Below are 15,231 nucleotides of genomic sequence, written 5' to 3'. Positions count from 1 at the left end.
TTTCTTTTGCTTACAGAGTAAATGTAATAAGTAAATAAAAAGGTGCAATAAACTTTGACATTAGCATGATTTTTAAACATTGGCCTGTACTGATGTCCCAAGGCCCAGTGCTAAAGAAAGCCTTGCAAGCCATTGGGAAAAGTCATTTTCAAAGAGGTAGTTTTCAGTAGCTTCCTGTCATTTGGGAAAACATTGCAAGTCTTTCAAAGGGATCTTCAAATTCTAGTTTTCATTTATCAAAACCAGTGATGATGAAATAGAAAAGATTGTTGATAGAAGGATCAGAATCCAAAATTTCTTGACAAATCAGTAAAATATCTAGCTTCATCTTACTGGATTTGAACCCAAAAGAACAAAATACTATGCAAATATGAGAAAATCAAGTAAAAAATAAAGAACAGGAAATATTTAACTAGATAGCAGTATGACAGAAATGGATTAAGGTCACAGAGGATTACAAACTAAACCTGAATCAATATGGTGATGTCCTTCCAAAGAGCAATTTCCTCCCTGCACGCAATACTGGGAATGAGAACTCTTCCTATAGATTCAGTTTCAGAGAGTTCCTGCATGAAATTCTCTGTCCATTTTAGGAGCCCCATGTCTAACAAGAAATGAGACAGAATCCTGATAAAAGCAAAAAAGATGGGTTTTTTTAAGAAAAACATGACATCTGAAAAAAAGAACAAAAGGAAGTGAGTTTCTTTAGAAAAAAGATGGAGGAGAGACATAGTAAAAACATCAGAAAAAAGACAGTAACCAATTGCTCTTTATGCCACTTGGAGGAGAATAAGAAGAAATACTATTAACAGCACAATCAAAATGGAGAAGCTTTTCAATAGGGTGCTGAATCCCTAGAAGGCACTAGGGATGAGTGCCCTAATGAGACTAGGAAAATATCCTTACTGAAGAACATTAATGGGATGCTGAGATCTTTGTCAGGGATACTTTATGTAAACCTGGCTGAGCCTAAGAGAGGGAAATCAGTATGTTTCCTTTGACCCTTTCTAGCCTTAAATTTCTATATTTTTAGGGGGAAATATACTACATGAAATACTCAGGAAAGAGAAAGAAGGAAAGGAGAGTCATTAAAACAAATAAATTATGTAATAAATGCTTAGTTAGTATTTTCTTCTCCAGTACTAGGAAGGGAGAGCAAGAAAATATATCATCTTTATTAATCTCTAATTTAATTTGAGAATTCCAGATTAGGAGAGCCTGTTTTCTAAGGCAGCTGTCTTCAGTCTTTGTCATTTGCATGACCACAACATTAGACAAGGATCACATGCAAGCAACTCTACATCAAATTTCAGAATAGACTATCAGCAACCTCAGTTTCAGTTTTATTTCCCATGATTGTAAGAAACATCAGATAGTTTTGTAAGCCTCACGTGCCACAGGTTGAAGATAGATTTAAACAGGTATCTTCTCTCCTTCTGTCCCAGATATGCGTTAATCATTGAGTGACGTTTAATTTTATAAGTTACTGATATGAAAATGAATTGTTTAACACCATAGCAAACTTAATCCCAAGACTTCCACACATTTTCCATTCTGAGTCTCTATGAGCTCTCTGAAGAATTACCCAGGTAATATCACCTAGGCAATAGCCTAGCTTCATAATTTTTAGATGTGTGAATTGCTTATTTTTAGATAGGTTGTAATGACTATCAATACATTTCTGGTTATATATCCTATGAAACTGATACTAAAATAAGCAGTTTCAACAAAATGTGTAGGCTTTTTTTTAAAGAAATAAAAAAACAACAGGATTTTAACTCAAATAAAACAAGTTATCCTGTACTACATGGAAATATAGCTATTATACTATCTACAGGAGGGCTACCCTGTTGTTCCCTTAATGTAATGAAAACATTATGAATTAAAAAATGAAACACTGATGAGAAGAGGATAGAGTTCAAAGAAAGTACACATTTCCCTTGTTCACATCAAAATCTATTGTGTATTCATGGATGTAGCCATGAAAAACAAAATTCACTTACTATTTTATTTTTTATACTAAAACAAGAAGTACTTTCCTACTTTTTGGCAGTATACTCTTCCATTTCTTGGAAACAATAATGTAACCCATCTATTTCAGAATAAGAAGGGAAAATCCCACCTCATAGCAGCTACTAATTATATAGTAAATGGAAAAGAAAAAAGGAAAACGAAAAAAAGAAAAAAGAAAAAAGAAAAAAGAAAGAAAAAAAAAGACTAAGCTGTCCAAATAAAGAAAGAATATGTTTAGTCAAAATATTCTTGGGAAATTTAATGTTGCATTTTATCTTTTGTATGCAGTTGGAAATTTCCTAAAATAGTTACTTCTGATTTATTCTAGTATAATCACTTTGCTGTAAATCCTCAAAGTGAAACTGTTACTTGATGATAGGTATTTTAGTAAGCTTCCAGGTGTAGACAAGTTTATGGAAATAACTTGCTTCTGACCCATTAATCTGTCTCAGTTGCCCTGTCTGTAATAGTAAAAATGAATTTTATGGTATATATTTTGTTCTAAAACTGACCCTTGACACCCTGGGTCATAATCTGTGTCTTTTGCCCTAGGACTGCTACTCCATGGCTTTCACATAAACTGTTTGACTAGGATTTAGAGCAGAGTAGAACTAGAGCATATATCCATTGGTTTTAATCACTAGGCACAGAAACTATTTTGCCCTTTTGCCACAAATAATATCCTGTTCCTAATTCAGCAGAATTCAAGGATGAACTAAGTCCCAAACTACTTAGCCCTACCAAGATGGAGGCATTTCAGAGCATGTGCAGAAGTACAGCTTTAGGCAAATTTTACATAAAAAATATGAAACACTTATAAACTTAGCAATGGAAGAGACTATATATTTACTGTTTTGCAACTTGTGATTTAGGTTCTTGAATTCTATTTACATCTCTGTTTGGGTCTGTCCCAAATGACTTAACTAATAGTCCTAGGAACATCTAAATCACCAGTATTGTACAGCTTTAAATTAAATTCTACAGCAAAATCCATCATTCAAGCCATTCAAATACCTTAGAATGACTGGAATTCAGAAAGGCAGTATTCAGCATTTTCTTCCCCACAGGCTTCTCATGTGACCAGCAACAACACAGTGAATTTGGGTTCTCTGCTTAGTGTAATCAAGCCATTTGTTTATTCAACAGGATCCTTGATGCAGTAACTTTATTAGCCATTCCAACATAAAATCATGCTTATGTGAGGTAAGTACAGATCATTACATAACAATATTACCGAGAGCTAAAAAGGCATCCAGGTAAATAAATTTTTGTTTTAGTTTCTAGTTCATCTACCTCCATAAAAAAATGTTTTTAGATCAAAGGATAAAAAATACTTAAAGACTTCTTTTCAAAAATAACATTTAATTGTTAGGCATTTTCTCAAATTTTAATTGCATTACTTTCTAGCTAACTTTCCTGTAATTAAAGCATGAGTTAGCTTCTGGTAAATCACTAGTTAATGTATCATCCAATAGTTCTATAACAGTTAACTTGGCCAAGTCCAGATTTATCTTTGAGAACTGAATCTATCCTTTTACTTAGCAAAATGCATTCATTGCCTTATGACTGTCGAGAAGCGTATCAGATTTGCCTTGAACAGACATTTCAGTTGTGTTCGATTTGAACAAGGGAAGAGTTAACAATTAGCTGATCCTACTTGTCGCAAAAGCCCACTATCGAGAACTGCTACTGGGGTCAGCCTGCTCGTCATCCTCGCTCTGCTAGGGCTGACTTCACAGATCCCAAGGTACCAGAAAAACTAGATGATTTTGCATCACAAAAAGCCTCTCTTATCTTTTGTTCGATTATGTGCTGAGTCAATATAAATGTAAATTAAGTGCCAGAGAACTCTGGATGCTGAGGACTTAAAATCTTCCAGGAGGTGGCAATTAATGCCACATATCCAGAAGCTCTTGCTCCAACTGACTTTTGTGGCCTATTTTACTGACTGGCATAGATTCTCAAGGATAAACTACTCTCTTGTTCCCTCGAATTAAGCATGATGCAGGTTACAATTACTATTTTAAATTTACAAATAACTATGATGATTAGTATATATAATAATAAAGACTTTAAAAGTCTTACGAATCTGCAAATGATATTATTTTACTAGTTAAAGAATATTATGCCATCTCACTGCCTTGTATTCACAGATCTGGTTCTGCTGCTGAATACAGAGAAACAGCAAAGAATCTAGGTGATCCTTTACCAGTTGTCATCTGTTGAAGTCTGTTTCCACTACACTGTATGGCTGCAAACGCTACCTGCAAATGCCCACAGCAGAGGACCATACAAGGGAGAAGACAGAAGACACATCCGTGCATTTTCTCTCCTGCTGAGTTCACTGTGGCATCCCTTCCACCTGCCTGGATTGACTTCCCAAGGCGACCAACTTTCCCTCAGAAATCTTCTGTTGTTGTTATCTCTGAGTATGTCTACATGGTCAATACTAACTGGAGAAATCCACTTCAAGTCATACAATGTGTAAACATATTAGTACAGCAACTAAGCTGAATATTCCTTGTCTTAGCTCATCTAGCACCACATGACAACCCACTTCTCATCTGATGCAGACTTACAGCCAGTTGACTGAGGGTGAGATCACAATTTGCTCACATCTGTTTGTACCTTGTTTCTCCTTTCATGTTCAGCCAAAGGGATACCAGTGATGTGGCTAGCAAGGATGGCATCCAACTATGGAACTAATCATGGATATGAAACAGTTTCTTGTTTTCTACCTTGCTGATGATTTTTTAAAGTCTCACCTGATACTTACACCCAACAAACCACAGTAACCAAAAGTATGTAAATTACTGATAGGATAATACGGACAAGAGGTTATAACTGAGTCCCAGCAAAGAATATATGGATCAAATTTCAGCTGAGATGTTACTTCTACTAACCCTCAGATGCTTCACTTTCAGAGCGAAAACTAAAGGCTAGGGGTATAAAGACACCATTAGAAAGTGATCGAAAGCCTTTTCAGGCTGAGCCGAGTTCCCTAAAACTACCAGTAAGAAACGTCAAGCAAGGAGCTATCTGAAGTTTCGTCTTCTAGAGACTGGACACTGTGAATCAAGATTGCAGGAACATCTAGCTTTCCCCCTTTCTAGGCAAATGCTTTAACTACTAAGATATATAAATGAAACAGGTAGAGTCCGTGTTACCTTGCTGTGATTTTTAAGCTGCCACATCTGCTGTGACATGTAGAGTGCTGGTTAGCCTTCATCTGCACAATCACTCAACCCAGTCAATCAATCTCAAACCCCTTTGGGATTTGGGAGCTGCTTCTATCTGCCTGGATCTTATTTGGTTTTAAGCACTTACCTCTGTAGCTAGATGTTATTTTGAGCACACCAGAAGGCAGAACCACAGACAGGGATTATGCAGATCCAACAGAGAAGTAACCAGGAGGTTTAAGTACGCATAGTAGAATAGTTACTAAACATGGTATTTTTTTTTAACTTTAGTTTTGAACTTTGCTACCTAAAGCATCTCCACACCACTTGGAATTACCCCTCATATTAAAAAGACTGGAGATTTTTCATGAAAGGTTATTAATCTGAGAAAGTGAAAGGAATGCACATGTGAGTAGATCTTTGTGCTGGGACTTATGTCTCAGGGTAACATGAGTCAGTAGACACTAAATTACAGGGTTTGACTTCTAAGTTATGATTCTAGCTAATTATCCTCCTCCCTTGGAATTGTTAACTTGCAGTAAATAAATAAATTGAAATTGGCAGCTATATCAGTTAACAACATGGAGATTGTATTCCAGAGAGAGAGAGTAGTATCACTTTCAGCTCATACATACATGGAATTATGAAACTTTGACTTACTTCCTTGGTTAACTTTTGTTTTCAATTCAATGAATATGATGCTGTTAGCCAATATAAACCCAGCATCTAGAAACTTAATTTAATAAGGAGAAACGGAAAACTTTTAATAGCATTTCTCCTAGAAAGTTACTGGGAATCTTGACAATTCTCATGAACAAACCAACAGGAAAGCAGACAAAAGCAGATCTTCAGAAAAGTGAAAATAAAATCAAATACTCTGTAAATAACTGCTTGAATGATGCTATTAATATTTCCTGTGCTGTATAAGTACAGAGTTTATCTCATACCCTTGAGTAGTTAAAGTGTATGTATAAGCATTTGTGTTCTCAAATTCTTTTGCCTATAATCTTACACCACTCTTTCACAGGAAAACAGCAGTTTTCACAAGACAGAGTTATGCCACATGGCTCTATAACTAATTTTCCCATACTTATGTACATTGCAGAAGAAATATTCTAAAACCTGAAATATTCCTTTGCAGATATGAGATGCTTAAAATCCTTGTCTGCCTTAGCAGCTAAACCAACATCTTCTAACAGAGTGAGGTAGAGGCAAATACAGTGAGGACCACATGCACAGCCATTTGCCCATCACAGGAGCAGAAACATACGCTGCAACTGGGAGCGCCAACACACACCTCTCCTCTCCTGTTCCCAGGAAGCCTCGCTAATAGGACTGTGATCAGAATATGCCCCAGGGATACTCCATAGCCAGAGCAGGACCATTAATTGGAAATTATAGCTCAGTATTTACTTTTAAGAAGATGAAGGATAAATCTACAGTAATTGATCTGGTACCTTTAATGTGCAAGGTTTTAGGACAAACTCAGAATAGCAAATTTAGAGGTGAATGAAACAGGACAAAATTCCCGAGGTTTCAGAAAGACAGTAGCTTCATTCATCATGTCATTTTATGACAACTAGTCATAAATTCAGGCTAACTCATTTAATAGAGATTAGTGTTTCTACCTACTTCGGTTTCTAAAAAGTTGTGTATAATCCACTCTCTTCTAGTATTCCAAAAAGAAAAAAGAAAAAAAGCTATTTCTGTACTTCATTTAGGCTCCTCACCAGTTTCCCTCATTTTTTGAAGTCCTGAAACCTAGTGTTTCTGGTAGGGATCTTTATTAGGATCGTCTAAGGAGAAAAAAAAAACAAAAAACAAAAAACAAAAAAAACCAAAAAACAAAAAACAAAAAAAACCCAGAAATGCAATTATTTCTTGCACATTATGAAGCAAGCTTTTACACTTCTGAAACATACTTTCGGATACTTTATTTGCTTTAGAAAGCAAGAAGTTACAAGGCTCTACCTAGCTGACACAAAACACATTAAGACCTATCTTTTCATCAACACTTTTTTGTAGTTCACTTCTCTGTAAGTGTGCCAAACAGCTCATTTACCAGATCCTCCTCCAGGTGCAGCCATAATCGCTAATTAAAGTCACGAGTTTCTATAAACCTTTTCTCTGCCAATAGAAAATAATATAGGATTGAGTTTACTTCTGATCACATATAGTTTACTGGAACAAAATTCTGAACTAATCTATCTTCCATAAAAATTTCTTTCTGAGAAAAAGGAACAGCAGTATGTGAGAATTAACTGCATTTTTATTCGATATAGTGTGAGCTGGGAAATTCTCAGTTCAGCAGAGGAAAATGTGGATTATTTGGAGAAACATATGGAACTGGTTAAAAGGATAATGGTCAGTTATTTGGAGGCGGGATGTTGGGCTGGAGAAAAGTTCTCAGTAAACTTTGCTGCATACAATTTCAGTACTAGTCCCATTAATGTTTCCATTCATGATCTTGATACCAGAAGTAGCAATGTGGTTGTGGAACTTCTAAAGATGAGAACATTATAGAGTAATAAATAAATAATTTTGCTTACCAGAGTAATTTCTTTGAAATAAAATACAACATACATGTGTTTGGGGCTAACAAAAATTTTTGCTTTACCTTTGGAATCTGCTGGTTAAGAACTGAGGAAAAGAAAGATCTAAGTGGATCAGTGAACTCACAAATGTAATTTGGCAATGCAAGAATCAGAGTCTTAGCCAAAGATGTTTCTAGTACAGGAAGGTAATTGATGTAACTGGAACAGTCTTGTGTATAATTTCAGTAACCTGTGATCAGATAAGGTTACATCAAACTTGTAGAGAAATAGACAATAATATAAGGAAAAAAATACTTTATGACACAAAACTTTATTTAGCTGCCATATGGCAGATTTAGGGACAATATGATTGCGTTCTATAACTATATCAAAGAATAAACTTGGTAGAAGACAAACTGTTCTCAGCTACAGGATGATGCTGAAGAACTAAATGGTCTGAAGTGACTGTGTGAATATAATGCAGTCTGAAAAATAGATTTTTAATACTCAGAAAAATTCTATTTTCTGATTCATAGAGAATGGGAACTACGGGAACATTCTTCCCATAGTATTTTAATGGTATCAGTTTACAAATGAGATGAGATACCATTGCTCACAAAAGCAGGGAAATGAACTCGTTGGCCTAAGAATCCTTTCTGGCTCAGCACATCGATGAGCAGAGGTTTGGGGTGGGTACGGATTCGGATACCCTTCAATGTGCTCATAAATACAAACACCGGCAGCTAGCGCAGACGTCGTCCTGTAGGCGGGAAGTCTCAACATGGTGAGGGCCGAAGATCATTATTTTTCCCCATAGCAAATTCTCCGCTCCGCTCCGCTCCGCGGCCAGGTGCACCGCTGCGGCGGGCGGCTCGCTCCGGGCAGCAGGCCGCACAGCTGGAAATCACACAGTTTTCTGCGTTTCCATTACGAGTGAGTACGAAGCCGCGAGGTTTGACGAGCCGCTCCGCAGCGCGTGCACAAACCGAGCCAGCGAGCTTCGACGCGCAGCGGCGTCGCGCTCGCCCCGTCTGCACACCCGAACTCCACTCCGGCGGGGTGACGGCCGCGGCCGACTTGGCAGCAGGACAGCGCGGGCAGCCAGCGGAGAAGCAGCGTCGCCCTCCTGAAAGCCGTTCAGGCGACAGGCAGGCTGCGCCGAGGTGCCTGTGGCTTCTGCGGCCCACCCTGCCGCCTGCCCCGGCGGAGCCGCCGCCGGCCCCCGGCTGCGCTCGCACGCAGCTCTCGCCGTAACAGCCTCTGCTAGCCGGGCGCGCGGCTTCCCCACCCCGCCCGCCGCAGCCAAGGCGCCGCTCAACATGGACGCTCCGCCGCCGCCTCTGCCTCCCTGCCCGCCGCCGCCGCCGCCTGCCCCGGCCCGGCCCGGCGCTGGCGGCAGCCGCAGCGGCCAGGCTCGGCCGCCCGCCGGCCCTCGCCACCTGCCGCGGGCCCCGCTCGGCGCCTCCCCGAGCCGGGCCGCCGCTGGGGGGCAGCGGCGAGCGAGCCGCCTCCGCGGCGTGGGGGCGCGCTGCGCCGGGGCGGGAAGGGAAGGGAAGGGAAGCCGGGCGGCGTGGAGGGGAGGGGAGCGGAGCGGCGGGAGCTGCCGGAAGCGGCGGAGCGGCGCTGGCGCTGGGGAGCCCGCGGTGCCTCGCGGGCAGCATGTAGTTGGGTGACAGCGGCCGCAGCGCGCCGCCGCCAACGGCTGCCGGCGGGCGGAGGAAGGGGGCGGGAGCCGCTCGCCGCCGCGGCTGGGCCCTGGGCGCCGTGCCGCGGCGCAGCCCCGCTGCCTGGGCCGCGGGCGCCGCTGCCATGGGGCTGCCCACGCTGGAGTTCAGCGACTCCTACTTGGACAGCCCGGACTTCAGGGAGCGCCTGAAGTGCCACGAGATCGAGCTGGAGAGGACGAACAAGTTCATCAAGGAGCTGATCAAGGACGGCAGCCTGCTCATCGGCGCCCTGCGCAGTGAGTGGCGGGCGGCGGCCGCGGGCTGCTTTTGTTCGGCCGGGCGCCGGGACGGGCTGCGCGGCCGGCGGGACGGGGCCGCGGCCGCCGCGCCGCTCCGCTCCGCGGCCAGGTGCACCGCTGCGGCGGGCGGCTCGCTCCGGGCAGCCCGGTGGCCAGGGCCCGGCGGGCGGCGGAGCCGCGGGGGAGTTATACGCCAAGAGTTTCCCGTTTCTTTTTTTTTTTTTTTTTCTTTTTTCGTTTTATTTCTGTTTTTTTTTCCCTTCCCTTCCAGTCTTGCTGGAATAGCTCGACTTTTCTGTCAGAATCCTCCAAAGACGAGGCCGGACGCTGCTTTCGAGGTTGTGCGTGTGCCTTTTTGAGCACTGGCAGCTTCTCTTAGCGAGCGTGGGCCGTTTCCGCACGCTCGAGAGCGTTATGTGAAGATTAAGAGTTGCCCTTGCTCGACTTGGCTCACCCTCCTCACCTTCAACTGCTGCCACCTCCTTCGTGTGCTCAGGTTACTGTGGATCTCTCTTACCTGTTGCACAGAGCTTTCCTTCAGGGAGACTAGAGGGGTGACATACAGCTCCTTGCTTGCTTTGGAGTGAGACATTTAAGGAAACCAGTAATCTCTTTAAACAGTCCTTAAAAATATCTGTCACATTGACACATCATACTAATTTTTGCAGAGTTGAAAGGTAGCAGTATTGCTTTTATAAAAACAGGGAGCAGGTGTTACTGCAAGCTCCTCATCACTGAATCTCAGTGATGCCAACTCAGAGTTAAGCCCAAAGCTTTGCTCTTTACCTGGAGCAGGAGGTCAGACTGTGAGATCCTGTTTGGCCAGTGTTTGGCTTGGACATGAATTGTACTTGTGTGTGTATGTCTCCACTGTTTAGAGAGTTTATGTGCAGCATCGCATTTGCATGAAAGAGCTATGGGTCTTTTGAGATTCTTCATGCAAGTCTAAATATTTTTAGACATCTCTGTTTTAGGTAATAGATTGGATACAAGCCTTACATTTTATGCAAGTTTACATTAAATTCAGTAAGCTCTTATACATTAGCTCGTGATCACAGAGTCTGAGATGATAATTGATGTAGGAAGAAATGCGCGTAGATATAGCCCAAAGCATGATATGACATTTTTCATTCCAGAGAAAGAAACAAAAAAATCTTATTTTTTTCAGACTTACTTTAGGTTTTTCTTTTTACTATTTTTTTTTCCAAAACCAGGATATTTGAGCTTATTTAAAGTAGTAAACAGTTCTAAGTAATGAAATCACATTAAAAGTTTTGCTCCAAGTTTAGCAAAAGCTTAAAACACTACTTCAAACCTGGCCTGTAAGATTGTACACTAATGGCAGGTTAGAGTATCCCATTTGAACTTATTTTGACCGGGACTAGTGTTTGAAATTGTCTGGTTTTTGTTCCAGACCAAATCAAGCATGAACAGGATACTTTCCTCTTCAGTTGTCAAAGGCCACTGTACAATGAATGTTGTTCTCCAGAAGTAATCTAGGCAGATTCTGAAGTGAGTAATCTCATTATCTTCATAAAGACTACTTTTACATCCTTGCTAGGTTTAGACTTTGTATTCACGTTTTTAACAACTCTGCTCTTCCTTTAGAAGGACAAGCAATATTTCTGTCTCAAGTAATTAATACTCATCCAGCAAATTCTGTGAACTTTAAAACGGTTCAGTTCAGATGTTATTTTGTTTGACATGATGCTTATCGTATTCCGTGTAGGACTTTAAAATGCTGTGTGCAGTAGCATCCTTAAACCTTCAGAGAATAAGCTCCGCTCTGATGTAGAAAGAAGTATTTCTCTTTTCTGTGTTCATTTCCAACCCCTTAGTTTTGTGACTATGCCTTCCAAAGACTACTGCCTATGTCCCTATGTTAGAATAGGTGGAGAAATGTATGTATTTTCTGAATAAAATAGAAATCCCTACTTTATAATGTACAGACTCTGGTGTAAATAGTGCAAGGTGTGTCTGTATTTGTGTTGGCAAGAAGCAATAGTTTATTTCCTACAGTAAAGAAGAGGACTTCTGATTTGTTACAGTGTGCTCCAACTCAACTTTAAAATGAGTGTAAAATAGGGTTATGCAAGGCCTTTTTTAATTTTAAAATCTAATCAAACAGTGGAGTAAGTAGTTATTTCAATGATGGACTTCTATGATTTGTTCCTTGAGCCCTGTAATAACCTGCTACAAGCCCTGGAGATCAACAAGCTTTATTTACCGTGTTTTATCTCTTTAGGTTATCTAGGATTTTTCATTTACATATTACTTTGGAGGGTCAGTTCTGTTAGGGGAAAGATTAAGACTGGTGCAGAGCTTCAGTGGAAATGGTTTTTGGAAGATATTCTTCCTGATCGTGTTTGTAGGGGAGAGAGTGAGTTTAGGTTAATGCACTCTGTAAATACTATTGCCTTTTAACTTGTTTAAATGTAAGATATTATGGGAAACTCCAGTATTTGCATGTTTTTTCGGATGGAATTAAACTTTTAGGTTAAAAGTTCCAGAATGTTTGCTATTATCTACAGAAATAACTGTAAAAATGTAATGTTTAAAAATATCTAACAAGAGATTCCATGTAAATTAAAGGTAGAATCAATACACTTAATGTAGTATGTAAACATTTCAAAGCTCAGTTGTTGGAGTGGTCCCAGGCTAAGGTCACATTTTATCTTAATGTGGTTCTGCTACATTAATTCTTAAGAATCCTGCTTTGCAAAGTAATTTCTAAGGCCATAATGCTGGGCTGTGAAACAGCAGTTGACTTTTGTGAATGCAGCATGTGAGAGCTGATAATGCTAGGACTGAAGTCAAATCATTAGCAGCTCTTTTCTAACGTATTCTTGCCCTGGTTCCTCCTCTTCCTAGGCACAAGAAAACGTCTGGGAGAAGAGCCTAGGCTGTGGGGTCCAGTTTGATGATGTAGCATCACATTTGAATAGCTGTCATATTCAGCCTTGTCCTATAATCCCTGTCCGTAGAGAGACTGGATTTTTTTCTTAATGATCTGAGGTACTAGGTACATTGATCTTTAAAAAAAAAAAAAAAAAAAAAAAAAAAAAAAAAAAAAAAAAAGGTAATTGTTACACCTATAATGGATGTTTCTATTATCTTAGAAAGTTATCTTTCTAGAGAGATTTAACTGATGTGTAGGCACAGTTAAATAAGATCAATAGTACTCTATGATGCCTCTGGAGGAAGGTTTCTTTTAACGTTCATTAACTTGTAAGTTGGTCAGAAAATGCTTTCTGGAATAAACCTCCTCCTTCTGGTACAGCTGTCCTTGGTTATTGGGTAACTGTTGATTTGGTAAGTTCTTTAGGCACCTAATTTAATAGATCTTTTAGACATATGCTTAAGATAGATATGCACAAATCCTTCACTTAGTACAACTGGCCTTGTGAATCAGAATTGAAATTTTTCCTTCTCGTTGAGTCCAGCTTATTTTCATTTGAAACATCAAGCCTTTTTTTCCTATATTCTATCTGTAGTATACTTTAATTTCTTTCCTTCTCAATTGTTTTATTGGAGGAAAAAAGCCTTAATCTGTGAGGATTTTTTGTAGTTTATATAGAAAATATCATTATAAAAAGACCTGTATGCTTTTAGTGTCCATAACAGGCCTGCTGTTCTGTCAAAGATAGTGAATGCTGTATTAAAAATCCAGAAAAGTAACATGCATGCTGTACAGGTGATCTCCTGGCTTATTGCTGTGCAGAAGCCTTCCGTTTTTCCTTCTGATTTTTGAGGCCTTCTCTCCCCATCTTCATTCCTGTTTTAGCTACAAATTCACGCACTCAAAATGTTAACTAGATCTAATTTGAGATTAAATGGGTGAAAGCTCACTCATTTTCAGTTGAATTAAATGTTACTAAACCTTTTAAAACATTCTACTGTGTTGTAAACAGTAATGAAGAATTGTGGCATAATATAAATAATATTTAGGAGATGTCTCTAAGAAAACATAATTACTAACAATGTTAGTAATGTCTCACAACAAATTGTTGTGAGAGTTTTTACTAGGAGAATTAGTACCTGAAGTCCTTTGTTTTATTCTGCTGGCTATTTAACACCTTCAGAAACAGCCACAAGATGGAAATGCCATTATTCTTTCCACGAGACTGTTTTTTTTTCCCTAAGTTTTTATATAAGTTCCACACAGAAGAGATTTTGCCTCCAAGCTGCTTCCTTCTGTCATAACCCTAAAAGTACAGTGATGAACCTGGCTATATGCATGGAGATTAGCTGTCTGGAAAAAAAGAAAGGGCTAAATTACAATGTAATAACCAATGATTTTGTTATCTCTCTTGTGATTCTTTTTTTTCATATTGAAAAACCTTTGTATCTTTTTCAGAGAGAGGCATTTTCCCAGATAACTTGGCCTCACATGTTTTCATGTGATTGTATCTTTAAAAATGTCTTTTCCAGATTCCAACTGGAGCAGAAGTGAGTTCACTGAATAATAACTCCTGAAGTTTGCTAACTCCCATTCTCTTTTATTAATTCAGATTTTAAGTAAAACCACTTATTTCTTATGGAATATCACGTATGGAAATATGTGATACTATGCTGGCAAACATGGAGTTGTTAAAGTATAGCTTCCTCTTAAGAATTTCAAAAATAAAGCACATTGCCTTTGAAAATAGATTACTTCTAGTTTTTGCGTTTTTTTTTTTTTTTTTTTTTTTTTTTTTTAAATATGTAATACAAATAGGCTTAACTCTTTGCCTTTCTGCAGATTGGAAAAGTTTCCAAGTAAAAGAAAGTTGAACTGTCAGTAATGTTTCGAAGTTATCTACCACCTCACTATTATTTCTGATAGGCATTTGCACAGTTCTACAGCTCAAGTCATGCTGTTGTTTCACTCAGTTATACATTATAGATACAGTTTTCCAAAACAGTTTTATCAGTCTTCAGGCTTTTGTGCAAAGATACCAATGATAAGCTGGTTCTTGGCCAGAGAGGGAGTTTAATTACTGCCTCTAGTGTTTGAAGCAGCTGCAGTCCATATAGTATTATCTTTAACAGAATATATATATGTGTTGGAAAAAAAAAACCCCAAATACTAGCATGAAGTGGTTGGGCAAAGTATTTTCTGTCCACCACATAATGTTTCATTTTGAACCAGGAATGTCTGCAAGTGAATTCTCACACTATCGTTAATGAATATTTTGCAATTGGATAGTATCAGGTGAACAGAAGAATAATTGAGTTTCATATGCCATTTTAAAGTAGTGACTCTACTTTAAGATAAGATTGTGCAATTGATTTTTAAAATAGGAATTTCAAGCTTTTAAAGTGACTTCTGAAAAGGTCAAATTTAATCTCTTTCTTCATTTGGCTTCATTTGTTATGAATAAGCTAAATGAATTCTATTAATAAGAAAGCAGCTGCTTCATGAATATTGTCTTTATTACAATGGAAAATATGATGCTGTGGTCACTGAACTTGTAGAGATCTCTTGGGGTTTTGTGGGCAGAAGTGCTACAGCAACTTGCAATTTCCTATAATAGTAAATAACTTAGTATCCATCCTC

At 39.2% G+C, this 15,231-nt stretch overlaps 1 protein-coding gene across 4 annotated transcripts in view; it reads left to right on the top strand.

The window, feature by feature from the left end:
* Window positions 1–9,489: 9,489 nt before the first annotated feature.
* ARHGAP42 (Rho GTPase activating protein 42) overlaps window positions 9,490–15,231 on the top strand; it is a 159,943-nt gene continuing 154,201 nt past the window's right edge. For all 4 annotated transcript variants that reach the window (XM_062567301.1, XM_062567298.1, XM_062567300.1 and 1 more), the window contains exon 1: window positions 9,490–9,689. In XM_062567301.1, coding sequence (XP_062423285.1) covers window positions 9,536–9,689 — 154 coding nt within the window. In that variant the 5' untranslated portion in view covers window positions 9,490–9,535. The remainder of the gene's footprint in view (window positions 9,690–15,231) is intronic.

The sequence above is a fragment of the Rhea pennata genome, chromosome 1, assembly GCF_028389875.1.
Source record: "Rhea pennata isolate bPtePen1 chromosome 1, bPtePen1.pri, whole genome shotgun sequence".
Taxonomy (NCBI): Eukaryota; Metazoa; Chordata; class Aves; order Rheiformes; family Rheidae; genus Rhea; species Rhea pennata.
The sequence above is the reverse complement of the archived record's forward strand: the minus strand, read 5'-3'. Positions and strand labels throughout refer to the sequence as shown.